This window comes from Miniopterus schreibersii (assembly GCF_964146895.1).
Source record: "Miniopterus schreibersii genome assembly, chromosome: 4".
In the NCBI taxonomy this organism is placed as follows: domain Eukaryota; kingdom Metazoa; phylum Chordata; class Mammalia; order Chiroptera; family Miniopteridae; genus Miniopterus; species Miniopterus schreibersii.
The window spans coordinates 18,588,936-18,607,724 of NC_138105.1; the positions used below are offsets into that span (position 1 = coordinate 18,588,936).

The following is an 18,789-nucleotide window of genomic DNA, read 5'->3' on the forward strand; positions in this document are numbered from 1 at the left end:
AGAGGCTCGGGGGCAGTGGTGTGCTGGAGCTGGCTTACACTGGCTCAGGAGAGCCAGTTGTTTAATTGTCAGGAATTTTGTTGCCAGTTGTTAAACACAGCCATTATTAAAAGTTAAATTATGTAACTTTACAATTAAATTATTAAAGAATAAGGGTAATAAATATTCAAAACCTCTTTCTTCCTAATAACTAAATCTGCCTGTGATCTTGTTTTTGAGGTTAACAGTCTGTTGTATCTGGACGGTGGAACTACTACATAATGGTGCACTCTTGGCTTCTCTTCCCAACTCCTCTCTTGGGACATCATGGTAGCTTGAAATCAACTATGGTGGGACCATTTACTCTACAGAAATCAGGTGATGCTACAAAATCATGGTTTTTTTGTTTGTCTTTAAAGAGAGAGCACTGGTAGTTAAATATTTATAAGCACATCACTTCTCAGAGGGCAGGCAGAGAGCTTTCAACTGCAGTGTCTTAGAGCTGGCAGGGCATGCCCTCAGAGAGAAACTGACTTGCTGCTCTGGCAGCTCAGTGCCACCCTGTGGCCAAAACTGAGATGTGTGGCATGATTGACTGGTTTGAATTGATGGCTCTTCTGTCTTGTATGTGTGTGTCAGGGGGGTGGTATGTGTTGGGAGGGGACAGCAAGAAAAGAAAGCTTTGGGTCTGGCCCCACCCTCGCTGTGGGGTCCTACTCTCCTTCCTGCTGGGGGCAGCCCACAGTTACCAAGAGGCCCTTTCCTAGGCTCTGGGTAGACGTGGGTATGGCTCATCGGTGAGCCCATCTTTGAGTGGGACTAGAGAGAGAACGCTAGCTCAGCAAGGACCCTATGACCTGGCTGAAGGCCACCCAGCCTTGGGATTTACTTTGCTAATAACACCCACCCTGCTCATGCAGTAGCCAGAATGAAAAGGTAAATAGGCCCCTCATCATATATTGGACAGTGGCCACTAGCTGAGATACCCAGGGCTTAAATTTTATCTGGAATAATTCAGACAGTTGAAGTTTAGACAAATTTATTAAAACATACAGGGTGTTAGCAGAGAAATCATTCAGTGGTATGTTACATTATGCTACTACCTTGAATGTATAATTTAAAAATTATAAATATATATTTCATAACTAAGCCTTTGGCCAAAAAAATAAAAGGAAAGTCATTAAGCACATTTGTGAAAGGCCAATAGGAAATGGATTTTGAACATTAGAAAGATCAAGTCACTGAATTAAACAGCAGTAACCCACTAATCTAGAATCCCACTGTGTTGAAGGTAGAAGTGTCTGCGCAGAGCTAGTCATTTATTTCAGCAATCAGAAGAGATGGGGGCAGGCACACCTGTTGGAGGTGGCAGCAGAGCTGGCAGGACAGCAGGGCCAGGCTGGTCAGGTGAGCATGTCCCAGAGACAGCAACAACAGAGAGCAGTCCAGCAGGCTGTGAGGCAGGAGGATGCGCCCAGGTCATCCCTTCTTTGGTCTTCCACTACATACACTGGAGTGGAGAGAGGAGAGAGGGTAAGAATGAATGTGGCACAAACTCTGGGCCCTACAGAGCCCACGCCTCCCAGGCCAAGAGAGGGCTACGGCATGGAAGGCCACTGAGCAGACGGGGTGCCTTTCTGCTTATGCCGTTGTGGGTGATGAAGGGAGGAAGAGTGAACTCAGCTACTTTCTTCCTCCTCCTTAGGACACTCATCCCTGCAGGGACAAGCACTAGGGAACCTATACAGCTGCCTGGCACCAAGGCATAAGAAGTGTCCATTGCTACCTGGCCGGCGCTGGCTAACCCAACCTGGCTTATAAACCAAGCAGCAGCACTATGTCCCATACCCTGTAGGGGTCTGGGGGGACATTTCTTTAGATACAGCTAAACCCTCTCCCAAGAGAACCAAAATCTCCTAGAAAAGGGGCTTTAGTTCCTAAAAGAATAACCAAGAATCTTAGATCCTCATACCTGGGCACTGCACGATGCACAGTATCAGAATGTGCCCCAGCCTCTAAGCTTTCACACACAGTGGTGGCAGGCAGGGATGAAAACCTGTCCGAGTGGGAGGGATGGCAGGAGCCTGGCACGCTTCCTTTTTCTCAGAATGGAGATGGAAATCTGAGCCCCTGTCAGGACTAAGGGCTCTGTTAAGAGATTTGAGTGGAAAACAATTCCACAGGTCAAGAAGCACCCCAGCCACCCTTTACTCATCAGCTGACTTGCGACCCACATCAGCCTCTTCCGGTAAGGACATCCTTAAAATGGCTGATGGTCATCCTTGGCCTCAGAGAATCTGTGGCCACTTTTAAGAAAATCTCAAAACCACCACCATCGGACTTAGTTATAGGCAGTAAGGATTTTAAACTTTGAAAGTTCATGAATCTTAGAAATTAAACCAGTCCTTTTGGCAACCTTCTTTCGGTTCTATTTTTGCATATCTATTTTTATACCTCCTCTCTTGGAGCCTGGTATAGTAGCTAGAATAGGCCAGGTTAGTAGCGAGCTTTCCAGGTTCTCCCATTGTATCAGCTGCCCTCCACAGAGACATCCCTTCCCCTTCTCTCCAGGCACATGTTTAATCTCAGCCTGCTTTCATTTGGCCCCACTCAGCAACACTGGGAAAGCCTACTCAAAGAGGAGAAGACAACCTGTTTATTCTGAGGCCTGATAAGGCGTATTACCTGATTTAGTCTTAACAATAACCTTGAGATAGGTATTATCATTTCACATGTGAAGAACTCCAGGTTTACCAAGGTTAAGGTTCTTGTTCAAACACACATGACCAGCCAAAGGCAGCAGGATCTGAACCCAGGCCTTTGGCAGGCCAGGCTTGCCCAGGTTTGAATGGGTTCCAGTCCTCTCACAACACCCAGAACCCACCCTACCCATTGAAGGCCGGGGCACTCCAGACTCTGGGGTCACTGCAGCAGGAGAGCCCTAGGCAGGGTGTCACTTGCCATCTGCCCAGATGACGGGCCCAAGTCCCCAACCTCCCTTGATCCTGCATGGGCAGCTCTGGACAGGGAAACTGAGGACACAGTTGGCTGTGGAACCCCTTGAATAATCCCTTCCTGTATTCTTCCTGCCAGAGCGCTGGCTCTGCTGCCCCTGGGATAGAAAGACCCCCTCCCCTGCCAGCTCTAGAAGTAGCCTGCTTGATCCAGGCCTGTAGCAGAGTTGCCATGTGAAAGGTCCTGCAGTTTCTCTTAAGCCACCAGTTACTGAGGTGCTCACAGATGTGGAAGGACCCATGTTGAGGGCCTTCTATACACAGGACTACTTGGTCTTCCCAACCCTGTCCCCTCACCGCTTCCCTCCTGTTAGAACCACTGAACCTCAGGCAGCTTAGTCAGGGAAACAAAAATGTCCCAGTCTCACTTCCTCTATCACTTGCTCCTTTAGTTCAGTTTGCCTTTGCCAGGGCGCATTTCACATGACATACTCCGAAACCTGGGGCAATAAGTACTTTGAGCTCATTACTCCCAGCCAGTGCCTACAGAGGTTAGAAATAGTCTGGCTATAGGAGAGAGGACTTCAGACCAGAGGGCTGCGCCAGCCTTGACGGGTGGTTAGTGCTGTACGTACCTTAGAAACCTGAATCACTTCCTTTCTGGAGTACCAAGTCTTCCAAAGCCCTTATGACTCTCCATTAGCTGAGAACAGAACCTCTGCCCCCAAACTGTCAAGAGTACATGGAGGAAGGCAGGTGTGCAGGTAAGTGACTTGCTCTGACGAAGGCCTCACAGTTCCTCATAGACCCACTGTGGGGCCCAGAAATGGCACGTTTTACAACTGTCTTCCTAAATGCCTTACCTACTTGGAGGGTCCCTGCTGCACTGAGTTGCATGGCCTAGTCTGCTCCAGGACACCACCCCACCTGGGGGCCACTGCAAATTACCTTCCACTCTGTCCCCCTCCCTGCCACCCAGTGGGTGAATCTGCCTGAGAACTCCACCACCATGCCAGCCAGTGTGCAGCCCCTGCTGCCTGTGTCCTAGGTCATGACGCCCTCCCTGGCTACTGGAAGCCAGGGGACCATGTGTACTGAAGCTTCACTAGCAGTGCTGGTTACAGCAGGAGCTGAGGCAGAGATGATTCCAGTGGAGTGTTCTCCACCCAGGCCACTCCTCTCTTCTGGCAATCGAGGCATAAAAAGAGGGCAAAACCATGGTTATGTAAGGTGTTAAATATTAGAGGAAGCTGGGTGAACAGTATACAGAACAGAAACTACCATTTCTGTAACTCTTATCTAAGTCTAAAGTTGTTTGAAAACAAAACATTCTTCAAAAGGAGGGAAGGGAGAAGGTTCAAAGAGCCATAGGAGGTGGGGGTGGGAGCAGGCACTGCCTTTCCAGGTGGTTCAGAAGTCAGTGCCCAGGTACAGGGAGAGGTTCTGTTGGCCTGCAGTGGCTGCTCGGACTGAGCTCCTTGGAGATCAGGTGCCCCCCTGTGGCCAGCTTGGGGACGGGCAGGGCCTTACAGGGCCAATTGGTTCAGGCAAGAAAGGGCTGAAGGGACACTCTATTCCCAGAAAACTGGTCGAGTTGGAGATCAGACCCAGGGGGACCCTTCACTGGCTTGTGTCTCTTGCCTCCCAAACAGCCCTTTGGCACCAACCCTCAGTGTTCTCAGCCTCTGCCCAGGGTGGAGCTTACTAAGGGGCTTTGGCATGTGAATGCAAGTAGAACAGAGGGGTGGTGGAGGGCAGAGAGAATCAGGGAGGGGTGTATGAGCAAATAGTTGTGACCCAGAGGCCAGACTAGGTCAGAAAGGCCCTGGCAAGTCTTGGTGCAGAGCAGCTTCTGTCAGAGGCTCCCACTTACCCTCTTGCCTCTGTGCTGGAACCAGAGTAAATAGATGGAAGATGCTTGGAGACATACAGCCCCCTGAGCCCAGATGCCTGCCCAAGCCCTGGGGTCTTCTACAGGGTCACCAGCCCACTACAACTTAGCCCACCACACATATCAACCAGCAGCCCCAAGGGTGCCATTCACAAAACCTGGTTCTGGGCAGGCAGTGGGCAAATGGAGTCCAGGCCACACAGGGGCCAGGGCAGAGATGACTCTCAAGAAATGTGAGCAGAGGCCTTTTCAGCTGAAGACTCCTCAGTCAGCTCCTTCCTGGAATCTGAAACCTTTTAGTTGCTCGGCTCAGACATTTTAAATGATTAATCGGGTGCTGGTGGTAATGGAGCTGTATGGCCCATCCTTTTGAGAATGCATCTGTACATAGTCACAACCCAGGAGGGGCTAATAAGGAGAAGCAAACAAGACTGGGGCCTCCCAGAGTTCTGACATCTGGGCCTTCTTGCTCCATGAACTAGGAAGCTACATCTTGGTCTCTCGAGGCCCAGACCAGTCATGGCACCCAGGGCTGCTCCTCAATTGCTACCACCACCACAGCCACTGCACCTTCCAAGAAGTGCCTCTAGCAAAATGACAGCTTTGCCAGAGGCAGGAGGCCTGGAGCCTGTGCCCGCCTCAGCTGCCCTCAGCCCACCTTCAGAATCTGAACAACAGAAACACCCAGTCAGCCTTTCCAGAGGTAGCAGACGATGCTGGAACAGCTTTCCTCCTGCTCAGACCAAGAGGCAGGCAGGGAGGGGGAAATCTAAGCATTTTTGGAGTAGGTAAAATCTCAAGGTAGCTCTAGCATGGATCCTGTCCCTTCCATGGAGGCCGAGGGGAGAGTATACAACTTGCTGAGGATTCACTTCAACTTTCCTTGGATGTGCTTGTGTAGTGGGATCACTTATTACTCAGCACAGGGGCTGCACTAGTGAGAAAACATGCCCTGAAGGCAGTGCCACTGTGTCACCTGCACAAGCCTGTTAGCACCGGGTTAGGTATGCTGAGCGGGGAGTGACGGGGAAGGGGTGGCTAGAAAAAGCAGAGCGATCAAGGTGTGTAGTTTTCCCTGGAGGCTGAAAGTTAAGAGCAGGAGAGGTTAGGAATATGTTCCACTTTCATCTTTCTCCACAGGGAGGTGGGATGTGGGGCTGGCACAGCCTTGGCCTTGGCTCTGCAGCAGCTGCCTTTGTCTGCTAAGCTCAGGCCTTCATGGGCCTCCTGGGCCTCTGTCCCCCGTTCCTCATGCCTCCTCCTGTAGCTTCAGCTCTGGCCTCATTGTCTCTTCTGTGAAGCTGTGAGTCAGGAGAGGCCATGTCTCCAAGTCTCTGTCCCTCTCTCTGCTTCAGTGTCCTAGGATACCCACTCCAAGGTGGAACAGTCTGGGAGCTGGCCAAGCAGTTCACCTGCCCACCCACATCACTGACTGCCACCCTGCTGATCCAGCATTCAGCGCACCATCCCTCTCCAAACAGTGCTCAAGTGTTTGTGGATTGGTGTGGAAAGGGTGAGAGCTTGACCTGTGTGTGGGTCCTTGTTCTAACATCTCCAGAAGCGCAGCTGCCACCATCCTACAAGGGATGCAGTTGCTAGACAAAACCAAGCAGCTATCTCAGCCAAGACCACACATTTTGAGAGACTGATGAGAGTCTAGTGAACCCCAGGCCCATCTCACTCAGAGCATCCAGAGGAGGGATGGGACCCAGCCCCCCTCCCTCAGTCACAAGGCCACTTGAACTTAGCCCTGTCTGCCCCAATCAGTTCTATGAAGAGTAGATCTGATAGCAAAATTCTCTATAAACAACAAAAACAGATAAGACACTGTGGCAGTCTGATAAGCAGGACCCCACTGCCATCACCTCCTGTGGCCCTGTCCTTGGGCTAGACCTGCTGGGACCACTAGGACAGGGTTGGCTATAGACCCTGAAACAACTGAGGTATCGTAGACCAAACTGCAGGTGAAACTGCCTTGGGGATCACAACTGCCAGTCATTTTCCAGAAGAGGATGCTGAGTTCAAAGAAGGGAAATAACTTGACTGAAGTCACGTAGTAATCAAAGGTAGGTACTTGGCTTGTCGCCCAAACCTTCTGCCTCCTGGCCCCGTGCTCTGCACATCAAGATTAGACTCACTTCAAATCAGCAGCCTGGCTGCAAGTGACCTGAAATGTGGTTATGTATGCAAGGGCGAAAGGCCTCCTCTCTGCAGGAGGGCGAGATCTACAGTTATGTCCCCAAGAGAGTCAGGGCCCATTGCCTCAGAATGACTTGGGAAATGGAGGGAATTTCAGGGCCCTTCCTGGCAGCCACTTGGCAATCTCCAGGCAGGCGAGTGGGTGTGCTGGCCCAGAACAAGGCACCTCCTGGGGATGGGGGGAGGAGAGGTGACTGGACCCTTCCCCTCAACAGATCTACTCCAGACTTTCCTTGACCACTCACCCCTTGTGTTGCTTCATTGTTTAAGGACAGTATCTATGTACCTGGGCTCTGAAGTGGTGCTGCCTAGGTTCCAATCCTGACACTGCCACTGACAGGACATCTGACCCCAAACAAGTCACAGCTTCCCTTTAACCACAGTCTTCTCACTTGCAAAATGGGAAAAGTAGTGCCTGAGAGCCTACATTTTATGACAAAAACAAGACAATGTAAAGTGCTAGGCCCAGGGCATAGCATAAAGTGGAGGAGGGAGGACACCCTACGGAAGAAACCCCAGAAACACGTTTTCCTATTCTGGGTCTGTGTGTGGAGAGGGGCGCCTGCACCCTGTATTCAGATTCATATTTGTACATGTGGCCCCAGATCACCACGGGATGACAAAAGCGGGGAACTGGCTATCCGTGGTTAGCACTGCAGCTCCCAGGGAGGCAGAACACACAACTTCAACCGTTGAGACCCCTCAGGGACAAGAGGGTGAAATGTTTAGAAGCATCTCATTTCCTTAGATAAAGTAAGGCAACCCTCTCAGTGTGCGCGCGTTCACTGAGCTGCGAGCCTGACCATCACTAAGACAACGTAGACACGTCCGCAGGAAGAACAGCTGTGGAACATAATACGAAAGGATGGTCAAGTTAGAAGGGATGTACGTACTTAGAAGACTGAAAACTGAAGAGTAAGGTGTTTCTCCTTATGCCTTAAAAAAAACAAAGCCAATGGCATGTGATCAGTCCACAGCTGAATCTCAGAAGTTCCATCAGGACTGGTGGCCTTTTTAATTGACTCAGGAAAGGGACTGAATTTTCTGGGGACAAGAGAGTATCAAGAGGCAGTTCTTCAGTCTGTTTTTTTGGTCTAGGAAAGAAATGCAGAAATGGGGTAAAGGAGCTGATAGCATTTTTGGTCCATGGTCACACAATATTAAAGTGAAAGGACCAACTTCCTCCCACCCTCTCGCCTCCCAAATGGAGATGCTGCAGAAGTGAAGGTGGCTGAGGAGCCTGAATGGTGTGTGTGAGATCGCCGAGTGCGCATCACTTTCCTCATGGAACACTCAGCGCAGTGCTGGAAGCTGACCAAAGGTACTTTCCAGTAAAGACCTCGCCATTCTACAAGGGGGAAAGTGGAACTCACCCCACTTAAATAACAGAAAATAAGCGCCCCCCCCGCCCCCCCAAACACACACTAGCACCAACAAAAGACGTAAAAACCGGGGCCCATATCCCTGCTACTGACTCGGGAGCTGGGCAGATCCCAGCTGAGGTCCTGGCCCCGTTTTCATTGCTAGGTGACCTCGGGGAAGCCGCTTGACCTCGTGGAGCCTCTGCTTCCTCCTCTCTAGGAAGGACAGACATCTGTGGAAACTACTGCCTTACATAACTTGGGAAAATGAGGACAAAGGTATTAAGAAGAAAAAACAGGTCTGTTCACAAATGGAAAGTTTCATCGTGGGGATTCTTAGTGGGATCACACAGTACATTTCAAATGTCATCCTTCATAATTTGATACACATTCACTGTTTATGTCCATACAACTTAAAAACTGAAGTGCCAGGCATCCTGGTGCAGCATCTACATTTGCGATTGCTGGCCTGGCAGCGCGCACCCAAGGCCCAGAGTACAGGGTCCTGCACATTCACAAACACGCCTTGGCTGACAGGAGGGTTGAACAGCTTTGGGGTAGGGTCCGGTCTATCCAGATGAGTTTATAAAATGACTTATAATTTTAGTATTTATAAATCTGAGGAGAAGACTGAGAGCCTCATGCTGGTGAGAGAAGCAGCCACCAAAAGGCAACCTCAGATGGCTTACTAAGGCGACAGACCCACTTCTGTGGCACATGACTTTGGAGAATAATCTCATATACCCAGAGGGGAAGAGACACCTTAGAAGAGCCTGTTTGTTGTTTTGTTTGGAGAGTAGAAAGCAGTTTTTCCTTTACTCTGAAGCCAGCCACGAGACAGAGGGGATGGTAGGGCAATAGCGGGCAGGAGTACATAGGATGGGAGCACCACAGGCGATTCCCAGGCACCCCACTGTTCTGCCGGGAGTCTGTACCATCCCCTCAGACAGAAACCATGGGTATGAGTGGGGAAAGATGTCCCCATAAAGGTAAAGGGGGGAGAGGGGTCAAGTATAAGCCCAACGTCAGGTGACACTGCTACAGCAGAAGGGAGGACGCAACTCACTGTATCATGAATATATTTCTAATACAGTTTTTGGAGAAATAAGTATGAGCGGGGCTGTTATGCCAGGCAGAAGAAATTAAGGAAAATCCAGAGGAAAAAAAACCTGATCCTGCCCAGAACACAACAGTTCTATGACCCTGTGGCAGGGGAGTAACGACCTCGAGGCACAGATCCTCTAAGGGCTGGCAAACCAGTGCAGCCTTGCTCACAAACTGCTCAGAAGCTGCGACTCATGGACACCAAGGCTGTGAATGACGGTGGCCTACCTGACCCGGAGCATGGCCTGGCCCACAAGCCCCTCGTCATGCTAGTCATCTTTTCATGGCTGTTCTACCAGTGTGATGTAGCCCCCACCTCATTTATTTCCAAACTTCAAAGGACACCAAAGTCATCAGCCACGAGCTGGGGCTTTGACTCTGGAGTAAGCACAACATAGCAAAGGAGGGGCAGAGCAGGCTGCCTTGTGTCCTGAAAGGTTACGCACGTAAGTGAGCAAGTAATCCCACTGAAATACCCATCGGGCCCCGTAATGATATGTTGATTTAATCCAATTCTAATCAAAAGCTCAGCAGTATTTTTTGTAACTGATTCTAAAATTTGTAGAAAGGCAAGAGAACTAGATAAACAATTTTGAAAACGATCGAAGTTGGAGGGGTCCCACTACCTTATTTTAAGTAAGATTTAATATAAAGCTACAGCAGTCAAGACGGTATGGTCCTGGCAAAAGGACAGACAGATCAAGGAAGTGGAATGGTCAGCTGATGTTGGATGACAATGCAAAAGCAATTCAGTGGAGAAAGGGTGGTCTTTTCAAACAAATGTTGAAAAAATTGGCATGCAAAAAACTAAAAAACCTCAACCATCTTAAACCTCACATTTTATATAAAAATTAACCCAGAGTGGATCATGGATTTATTTTTTTTAATCCTCACCCAAGGATATTTTTTCCATTGCTTTTTTTTGGCGGGGGGAGAGGGGGAGAAACATCCATGTGAGAGAGAGACATTGATTGGTTGCCTCCAACATGGGGCCAGGGATCAAACCTGCAACAGAGGTACATGCCCTTGGCTGGAATCGAACCCAGGACCTTTCAGTCCATAGGCTGATGCTCTAACCACTGAGCCACACCGGCCAGGGTGTGGATCATAGGTTTAGATGTAAAACATAAAACTAAAACTTAAAAAAAACCCCACAAAAACAGAAGAGAATCTTCATGACCTGGGATTAGGCAAAGAGTTCTCAGACCTGAAACAAAGGTATGCTCTAGAAAAGAAAAAGATTTAGTCAAAATTTAAAACTTTGGTTCTGTGGAAGACACTGTTAAGGGGATCATCTCCAACAAAGGACTTGTATTTAGAATTAATATTAAAGACTCAGAACTCCACAGGAAGGGAACTCAATTTAAAAGTGGGCAAGAGGCTTGAACAGACACCAAAGAGTAGATACAAGGAGGGAAAGCAAGCCCATGACATCATCATCAGGCATTTAAAATATGCAAATTAAACCACAAAGAGATACTGTTACACCTAGGAGAATGGCTACATGGAAAAAATACAAGTAGAGGTGAGGATACAGAGCAACCAGAACTCATTCCCCTCACTGGTAGGAATACAAATGGTACCGCCGCTCTGGAAATCAATAGCAGTTTCCTAAACACATTCTTAGTCATATCCAGAAATTCCACTCTTGGGTATTCCATTCCCCTCAGAGATGAAAATTATGTTCACAGAAAATCCTGCACATAAATTTATAATCGCCAAAAAAGTGGAAGTAACCAGGCAAGAAGGTACCCTCCAGATCTCAACAGGATACACCAGCAATTACACCCCGATTCCGCTTGTGAGGCAGCATCCCTGAAGGATATTCCAGGGCAACCCATCCAGCCTGAACCTCCCTGGGCTTGGCCAAATGTACTGGGAAATCTGAAAAGACCAAAGGCTTTCAAATGTACTATTCCTCAGGTCCCCGGGGTTCCATAAAAAGGTAGGGGATGGTACATTCTTGCCTCAACTGCAGTTCCACAGTATGTTTCCCATACTGGAATTGTATGTGGTTTCATTTGAAAACATCAGAAAAATCAGAAAACTATCAGTAAATCTGAAATGGTAGTCGTGAAGGACCTACACTGTTGCTGTTTAGCAGGGCGTCCGCAGAGTAGGGATGGTCATGTGCTTGGCTATCTACATGATGGACCCTCCAACCACCACTCCAGGGGACACATTCTGCTTGAGGAGCAGTATCTTCTCTGTCTAGATTCAAAGCTGAGGGACATTAGCCTGATTCCCTTACTTGGTGTCTGGACTTTCTAGAACTTTACGTTTCGTTGCATGCCTCTCTCCAGCTCTTTGTACCTCTGAGCTTGTCTCTTTCACGCCTACGCACATGCCTGCCTTCCTCCGGACCTGAGGAGCCCTGTCTCTGGTCCTAGCAGTCCCGCCTTCCTCTATTGGTGTCCTTCACAGAACAGGAACCGGAGAGAAGTCCACCCCTCCTTGGTAATAGTGTGGCTAAGTCCAATAGACATTTCTGAGTCTCACCTTACATGGCCTCCTAGCAACATTTGATGCCACTGATCACTCCTTGCTTAAATTCTCCTCTCCATTCTCAGGACACCCCATTTCCTGGTTTTCCATCCCTGACTCACTGCAGGTCCATCGCCTACAGGTCCACTTCAGTTTTCCTTAAAGCTCAGACCTACGTGCCACCTTTTCTTTTCTCCACATTTCTACCCAACTTGATCTCATTCGCTCCCACAGTTCCAGTTACCACCAATATGCCAATGCTTCCCTCGTTTATATCTCCAGCCCGAGCTCTCCTCTGAGCTCCAAGCTTACATGACATCTCCACTTGAATGTCTAATTGTCACCTTGATACCTTGATCTAACATGTTCAGAGCTCAACTTCATTTTCTTCCTCCAAACCAAACATGGTTCCTATTTTTGTTTCCAACCTCCACAAATACCACCGGCAGGCACCTACTTCCAGTCAAAAGCCCAGGAGTCATCCCCGACTCCTTCCTTCAATCCCTATACCCACTCCATTACCAAGTCCTGCTGATTTCACTTCCAAATATTTCAAATGCACTCAGGTCTCTCCATCACCACCATGCGAACTTGAGCCCCCTTCTAAACCATTCTCCACATGGACGCCAAAGGGCTCTCTCAAAATGCAAATTTGATGTCACCCCTTTTATTGAACTCTTCAGTGGCTTCCTACCACTCACAGGACAAAGATCAAAACCCCTAACCGGGGCTCCTGCCTGTTTCTCATCTATTCCCCAACATCCAATAGCTCCCTGCCACACCGATTCTACTTTCTCAGATGAGCCATGTTCTCTCTTGCCATTGGGCCTTTGCACCTGCTCTTCCTACAACCATTTTGCCTATTAACACTCATCTTTCAGATCCCTCCCAGACTATGTAAGCTGGTCCCTTTTATGTTTTCATAGCAATACATATCTTCTCTTCATAGGAAAATAGACTGTCAATTATTACCTGTGGGGTTATTTAATGTCTGGTTCCCTCCCTACAGTGTCAGCCCCATGAGGGCGGAGATGGGGTCTGTTCCATGTGGTCCATCACCTGATACACAGAAGCTGTTCAGTGTTTACTGAATGAATGTGGGTCCTTGTAGACTGAGGGTGCTTCCCTTGGAATATGCAAGGGGCAGATTGATGAAATGCTCCTTCCAATTTAAAGTGCCCCAAGCCTGGCTGGAGTGGCTCAGTGGCTGAGTGTCGACCCATGAACCAGGAGGTCACAGTTAGATTCCAGGTCAGGCACATGCCTGGGTTGCTGGCTCGATCTCCAGTAGGGGGCGTGCAAGAGGCAGCCAATCAGTGATTCTCATCATTAATGTTTCTCTCTCTCTCTCTCTCTCTCTCCCTCTCTCTAAAAACGAATAAAAGCATATTAAATTTTTTTTTTTTAAATATAGTGCCCCAAGGTGATGCTGTGACAAAACTGGGTTAGAATCTTCTAATATGTGACCCGCTGCAGTGAATAAGTTATTTTCACCAAAAATGTATTTTTTAAAAAGCAATTAATTCACAGTAGCATTAAAACTATAACGTACCCTAGAAGAAATCCAATTTAAAAACCAACAAAGGATATGCAAAAGCTATATGAAGAAAATTATATGACTTTATTGAAGGATTTAAAAGAAGGCAAATAAGTGGAGAGATAGCATGTTCATGATAGGAAGACAATCCTGTAAATACGTCAACTCTTTCCCCAATTACTCTGTAAAGTACATGTCATCCCAGTTAAAGCCAAACATGGCGGTTTTCTATAGAAACTGACACTCACCCTAAAATCCAGATTAAAGAGTGAAAGGCAAAGAACAGCCAAATCTAAGGAGGAAAAATGGGCATGTGCTGGGGCTGGAAAAGATACTGAGCAAACCAGACTTCTGTTTCTACATGGAAGCTGCCCAGTTGCATATGGAAACTTGGTATATGATGAATCTCTTTTCAAACCAATGGGTAAAGGATGACCTAATCAATACATGGTGTTGGAACTATCAAAATGGAAAAAGAAAACCAGAACCTTACCCTATACTATGATTAAAAATAAACTTAGGTGGACTAAAGATTCACTACGAAAATTTTTAGAAGAAAATACAGGCTTATCTTTATGATCTTAGATTATTTTTTAAAGATTAAAACACACAAAGCATGAAGGAAAGATTGATAAATATGACATTTAAATAAGAAAGGTTGAGAAAGAAGATATTTAAAAACCTACAAAAGTAACAAATATTATAGTGTGTGGAATATTTTAACACTCCCTACAAATCAGTAAGAAAAGACAGAGAAATGGGGGGGGAGGGGCTAAGAAGATATAAGAGCAATTAAAAACATTTGTAAAAGCAAATCACCAAAATTATATATTTTTATGTTCAAGGTCACTAGTAATTAGGGAAGGTAAGTTGGAAGAGTGAGATACCATTTCACACCCACCACAGGTGCTAAAATTTAAAAGTCTGTAGATTAGGCATTTTTCAAAGAAAGAAAAAATGGAAATCATGCAGCACTAGTTGTTTATTCCAGTTGTAGGAGGCAGAACGCCTGGAGGAAGCACTTGGGTCTTGGCTGCTCAGTCCAAGTTGTCCAGGAGGCAGCAGCAGCAGAGGGCGGCCCAGCATGCAGCCAAGGCTGCCTGACACCCTGTGTCGTCCTTCTTCCTTTCCCGTTCCAACACGTACACTGGGGGCAGGGGAGGGGCAGGGGAGGGGCACGGGAGGGGCAGGGGTGGGATAGGGAGGGGAGGGGAGGGGAAGGGCAGGGGAGAGAGAGACCCAGTCAGGGGGCAATATGAGCAGCAGCATCCTGTGCTGATAGAACTTAGCACACAATCAGTGGAGACATGTTGGCTGTCTCCCTCCCTCTCCAGACTGCTGCTCCACCAGGGTGGGAGCCACGCCTACCTGGTTCACTGGTCCAGTCCCACGCCAGTGTCTGGCACACCATTTCTTGAATGTGTAAATAAAGGTGACATCTGCTCAGCAACTGTTAGACCACTGTTTCTTGCCACCTCCCCTTCTCTGAAACCCAAACCAGCACCTTTCTTGATGTTTGACCAGTGATCCAGTTTGCAGTGAGCCCAGGCCTGGCGTGGCAGGACTGGCTGAAAGCTTTATACATTATCTCATTTAATCCTCACAACAGCGCTGTGTTACTATCACCATTTAAAACTCTCAACACTTTTTGAATGAGTGTGAACTAGTAGAAACCCTCTGAAAGAGAATGGTGTGGGGGGTACACATAACTTTGACCATGAAAATCTGTATCTAGGATACAGATTTTTCTGTAAAAATAATTCTCCCAGTGTTCAAAGATAGGTGTACATTGCGATTGCTGCTGTATCAAAAGAACCCCAAACTAGCAATAACCTCAATGTCAAGTGGAGGCTGATTGCTAAATCACTGCATACCGCATTGTAGAATACGGATCAGCCATGAAAAAGAACGAGGTGGCTCTTTCCTGCTGCCAATAAATTAAGCGAGGGAAAAAGCACGGTATACAGCAGTGAACTGTCTTACTTGCACAATGAAAGGATATACACACAAACACATATACACACAAGGTTCTGAAAGAATACAAGAAACTTAGAGGTCAGGGTGTGGGGAGAAGTAGAGGCTTTTACTGTACAGTTTACATTTTTCTCTGATTCCAGAGCCACACTCAAAGCTGGGCCTCTTCTAGCCTCTGCCACAAGTACTAGCTCCAGGGGCTTTGGGAGTAGGTGGCAATGTCCGGACTGGGCTCCCTGGTGGAACTGGCCTCACTCCTGGACTGCCTTCCCATGTCATTGTTACCTAGACACCACCCTCGGCCCAGCTCCACCTAACCTGTGCTCCCAGTTATTCTTGCTCCTCTCGTGGCCTGATCTGGCCCCTGTGACCTGTAGTCCCTATCACATGTGCCTTCCATGAGATTCTGACACCTCCCTCAGCCTTGTTGGCTTTCAACCCTGGGCAAATGCTGGGCCCCTCCCTCCAGCTCAGAGACCAGAGCTCCCCCGCACTGGGCAATTCCTAAGGTTGAGCCCCGTGAGGCAGGGAACCAGCCCACTGCCAGGGTTCCTTTTGCATGTCCCCCCTTCCAGTCATACCAGCTGGCGGCATTTCAGAATTTACCAAACCAACCCCAGCCTCTTCACTTCTCCCCTTTGGGTTTGGTTTAGGTTTGAGCAGGTAGTCAGGAGCCCACCTGAGCTGGGTCCTGGAGAAAGAGGGCTCCAAGGGAGCAGGTATAGTCAGTATCTGCTTCTGCAAACCCTAAGGGTTCAATGGTCTTCCAGGAGCCACCTTCAGGTCCCTCAGCAGCCCCCACTCCCCCGTCTCTGCTCGCCTGTCAGGGCAAACATCAGGCACTTCTCTCCTTTCCTCAGCAGGGTCCCTCTGTTTGCGAGGCCCCACACTGCTGCTATCCACCTCTGCCAGCCTATCCCCTCAATGGTTCCTGTGTCAGGAAAGTCAGTGCCTACTCATCTGACCCTGAAAGCAGTGCCTACCCCACCCCTTGGCCTATTCTTGACACTGGCAACACTCATTGGGCGCATTGCCTCCTTTGTCCTGGAAATAACCCCTCCACATTTCTGCTCGGCTCTGCACCCCCCCCCCCCCCCCCCCCCCGATTGCTGGGACATGGACCAAAGCCTCCTCCGCCCAGGCACCTGCCTGCTGCTCCTAGACTCAACCTTCATCATTCTTTTCATTGTCATCAGATGAAGTCTGTAAAGCCCCACACTTTCACAGTCCCACTGTACAGAGGAGGTAACTGCACGAGGGGCTCCATGGTGTGGCCAGAATCAACTAGAAGGTGGCATTCACATGTCAGTTTGTTTGTTTTTTAATGTAAGTACACATATTTTAATTTATTCTTAACAATATTGATTTTTAGAGAGAGAGGAAGACAAAGAGAAACCTTGACATGAGAGTGAAACATCGATTTGCTGCCTCCTGCACACCTCCTACCAGGGATTGATCCTGCAGCCCAGGCATGTGCCTGACCCAGAATTGAATCAGCAACCTTTTGGTGTACAGGGTGAAGCCCAACCAACTGAGCCACACCAGCGAGGGCAATAATATATTTATATTTTAAAAACAGCATGTATACACATGACTAAACAGCAGGCTCACGCTTGCAGATCTAGCCACGCTGGTAAGCATATTCCCACTGTTCTAAACTGTCCTTCATGGCACTCTTTTGCTCAAAAACATCTGGGCTCCTCCTTCCTACACTTTCTCCTTGGCCACCTGGACTCTTTACAGCCAGATTGCATGGATCCCATGGGTCTGTATCCAGCCACGATCAGCAACCCCGCTACCTAGCCCTACCTGTAAGGGCCTCAGGTCGTTCACAGCCAAATTCCCTTCCTTTTTGCAATACCCGGATCAACCTACAAGGAAGGCTGCCTCTCAGCACAGCACAGCTCAGCCCTGACAGCCTCACACAGCAGAGCTCCTATCAGGAGACTTCTGAGTGCTCTTTGGGAAGCTCTTTTCAGGAGTCAGGGAAGCCAATTCTAGGCACATGCACAGTGTGAAGGCTAGTACTTGGCTGACTAATAATCCAAAGAAAAGTGTTAATTCCATGTGCTGGAATTCTGGACTTCAAGCACCAAGGCCTGGAGGTGGTAGTTGCAGAACTCTGGTCTCTGGAAAGCTGGGTGAGGACAGCTTTGCTGTAAGGAGGCAGGAGCCAACTTGGGCTATATTCACAGCAGACACAGAGCCGTCCTGAACCCCCAGCAGCGCTGAGGGTGGCAGTGTGCAAGGTGGGCATCAGCACATCCCTCTGGGGGTCAGAGACTGCCCCGCCCTTCAACACACAAAATGACAAGCTGCAGGGGGCACTAGCTGTGCTCTCAGAAAAGCTCTGTCCCACATCCCCAGACCTCCTCCTTACCAAAGCTGGCCCCAGGAACATCTCTTCCCAGAAACCCAAGGTTCAGCCAGAAGCAGTGTGAGTGAGTGAGTGTGTGTGTGTGTGTAGGGCAGATAGGCAGCGGGTTCTCATCAGATTCTGGGGAGAAGCAGGGAAGGAACCCTCCCTACCTGATACTGTCACTCCAACCCAGAGCACAATTCCCAGACGCTGTTCTGATTTAGTGGGAGAAACCACAATTAGGATTTCAGAAGAGAGATTTTAATAAGACACATCAAATTGGATTTGACAGGCTCATCTACTCACTGGCCATGTAACCTTGGGAAAGTGACCACCTCTCTTTGCCTCAGTTTTCTCTGCTGTTAAGTAGGGGGCAATATTAGTAATCTATACTCCACAGGGTTGCTGGGAAAATTAAGAGGTCAGACATGTAAAATACTTAGCAGTGCCTAGCACACTGTAAAGCGGTCAATGTTTTCATTGATGTTATTACTATTATTCAAACGACAATGACCCTTTAGGGGGAACTCTCCCCCTGACTGAGTAAAGAGTGGGCCTCTTGTAGACAGACCCAGTCAGGTAGAGAGGAGGGGGGCTCACCCGGACTCTGGGGAGAAGCCTTGGAAATAAGCAAGAGGAGAGGAGGCAGCATAGGCTGTTCTGGGAGCAAAGGGCCTGCACGACTAGTGAGGCCTTCACTCTTTGGGGGTAACAGAGGGCCAGCCTGAGGGAGCGAGGGAAGAGAGCCAGCCAGGCCCCCATCTCCAGGAGACCCACAGCCGGAGAACATAAGCATGCTGGAGGGTGAACTGCCAGGAACTCAGGGTCCTGCCCCCACCTCAACTCATGTGCACACACACAGTCCCTTCACCTTGCGTTTGGCCTCAACCAAGCACATGGTATCAGAACCCAGGTCCAGGGTTGGGGAGACATGGTCACATCCTTGA

At 48.6% G+C, this 18,789-nt stretch overlaps 1 protein-coding gene across 2 annotated transcripts in view; it reads right to left on the minus strand.

Moving 5' to 3' along the window:
* Positions 1 to 1,001: 1,001 nt before the first annotated feature.
* Positions 1,002 to 18,789, minus strand: part of CYSTM1 (cysteine rich transmembrane module containing 1) — a 53,895-nt gene continuing 36,107 nt past the window's right edge. Inside the window, exon 3 of one of the 2 annotated variants that reach the window (XM_081137318.1) lies at positions 1,002 to 1,489. In XM_081137318.1, coding sequence (XP_080993444.1) covers positions 1,383 to 1,489 — 107 coding nt within the window. In that variant the 3' untranslated portion in view covers positions 1,002 to 1,382. Of the gene's footprint in view, positions 1,490 to 13,574; positions 14,657 to 18,789 lie in introns of those variants that run through there. The other variant, XM_081137317.1, reaches the window with a different exon arrangement.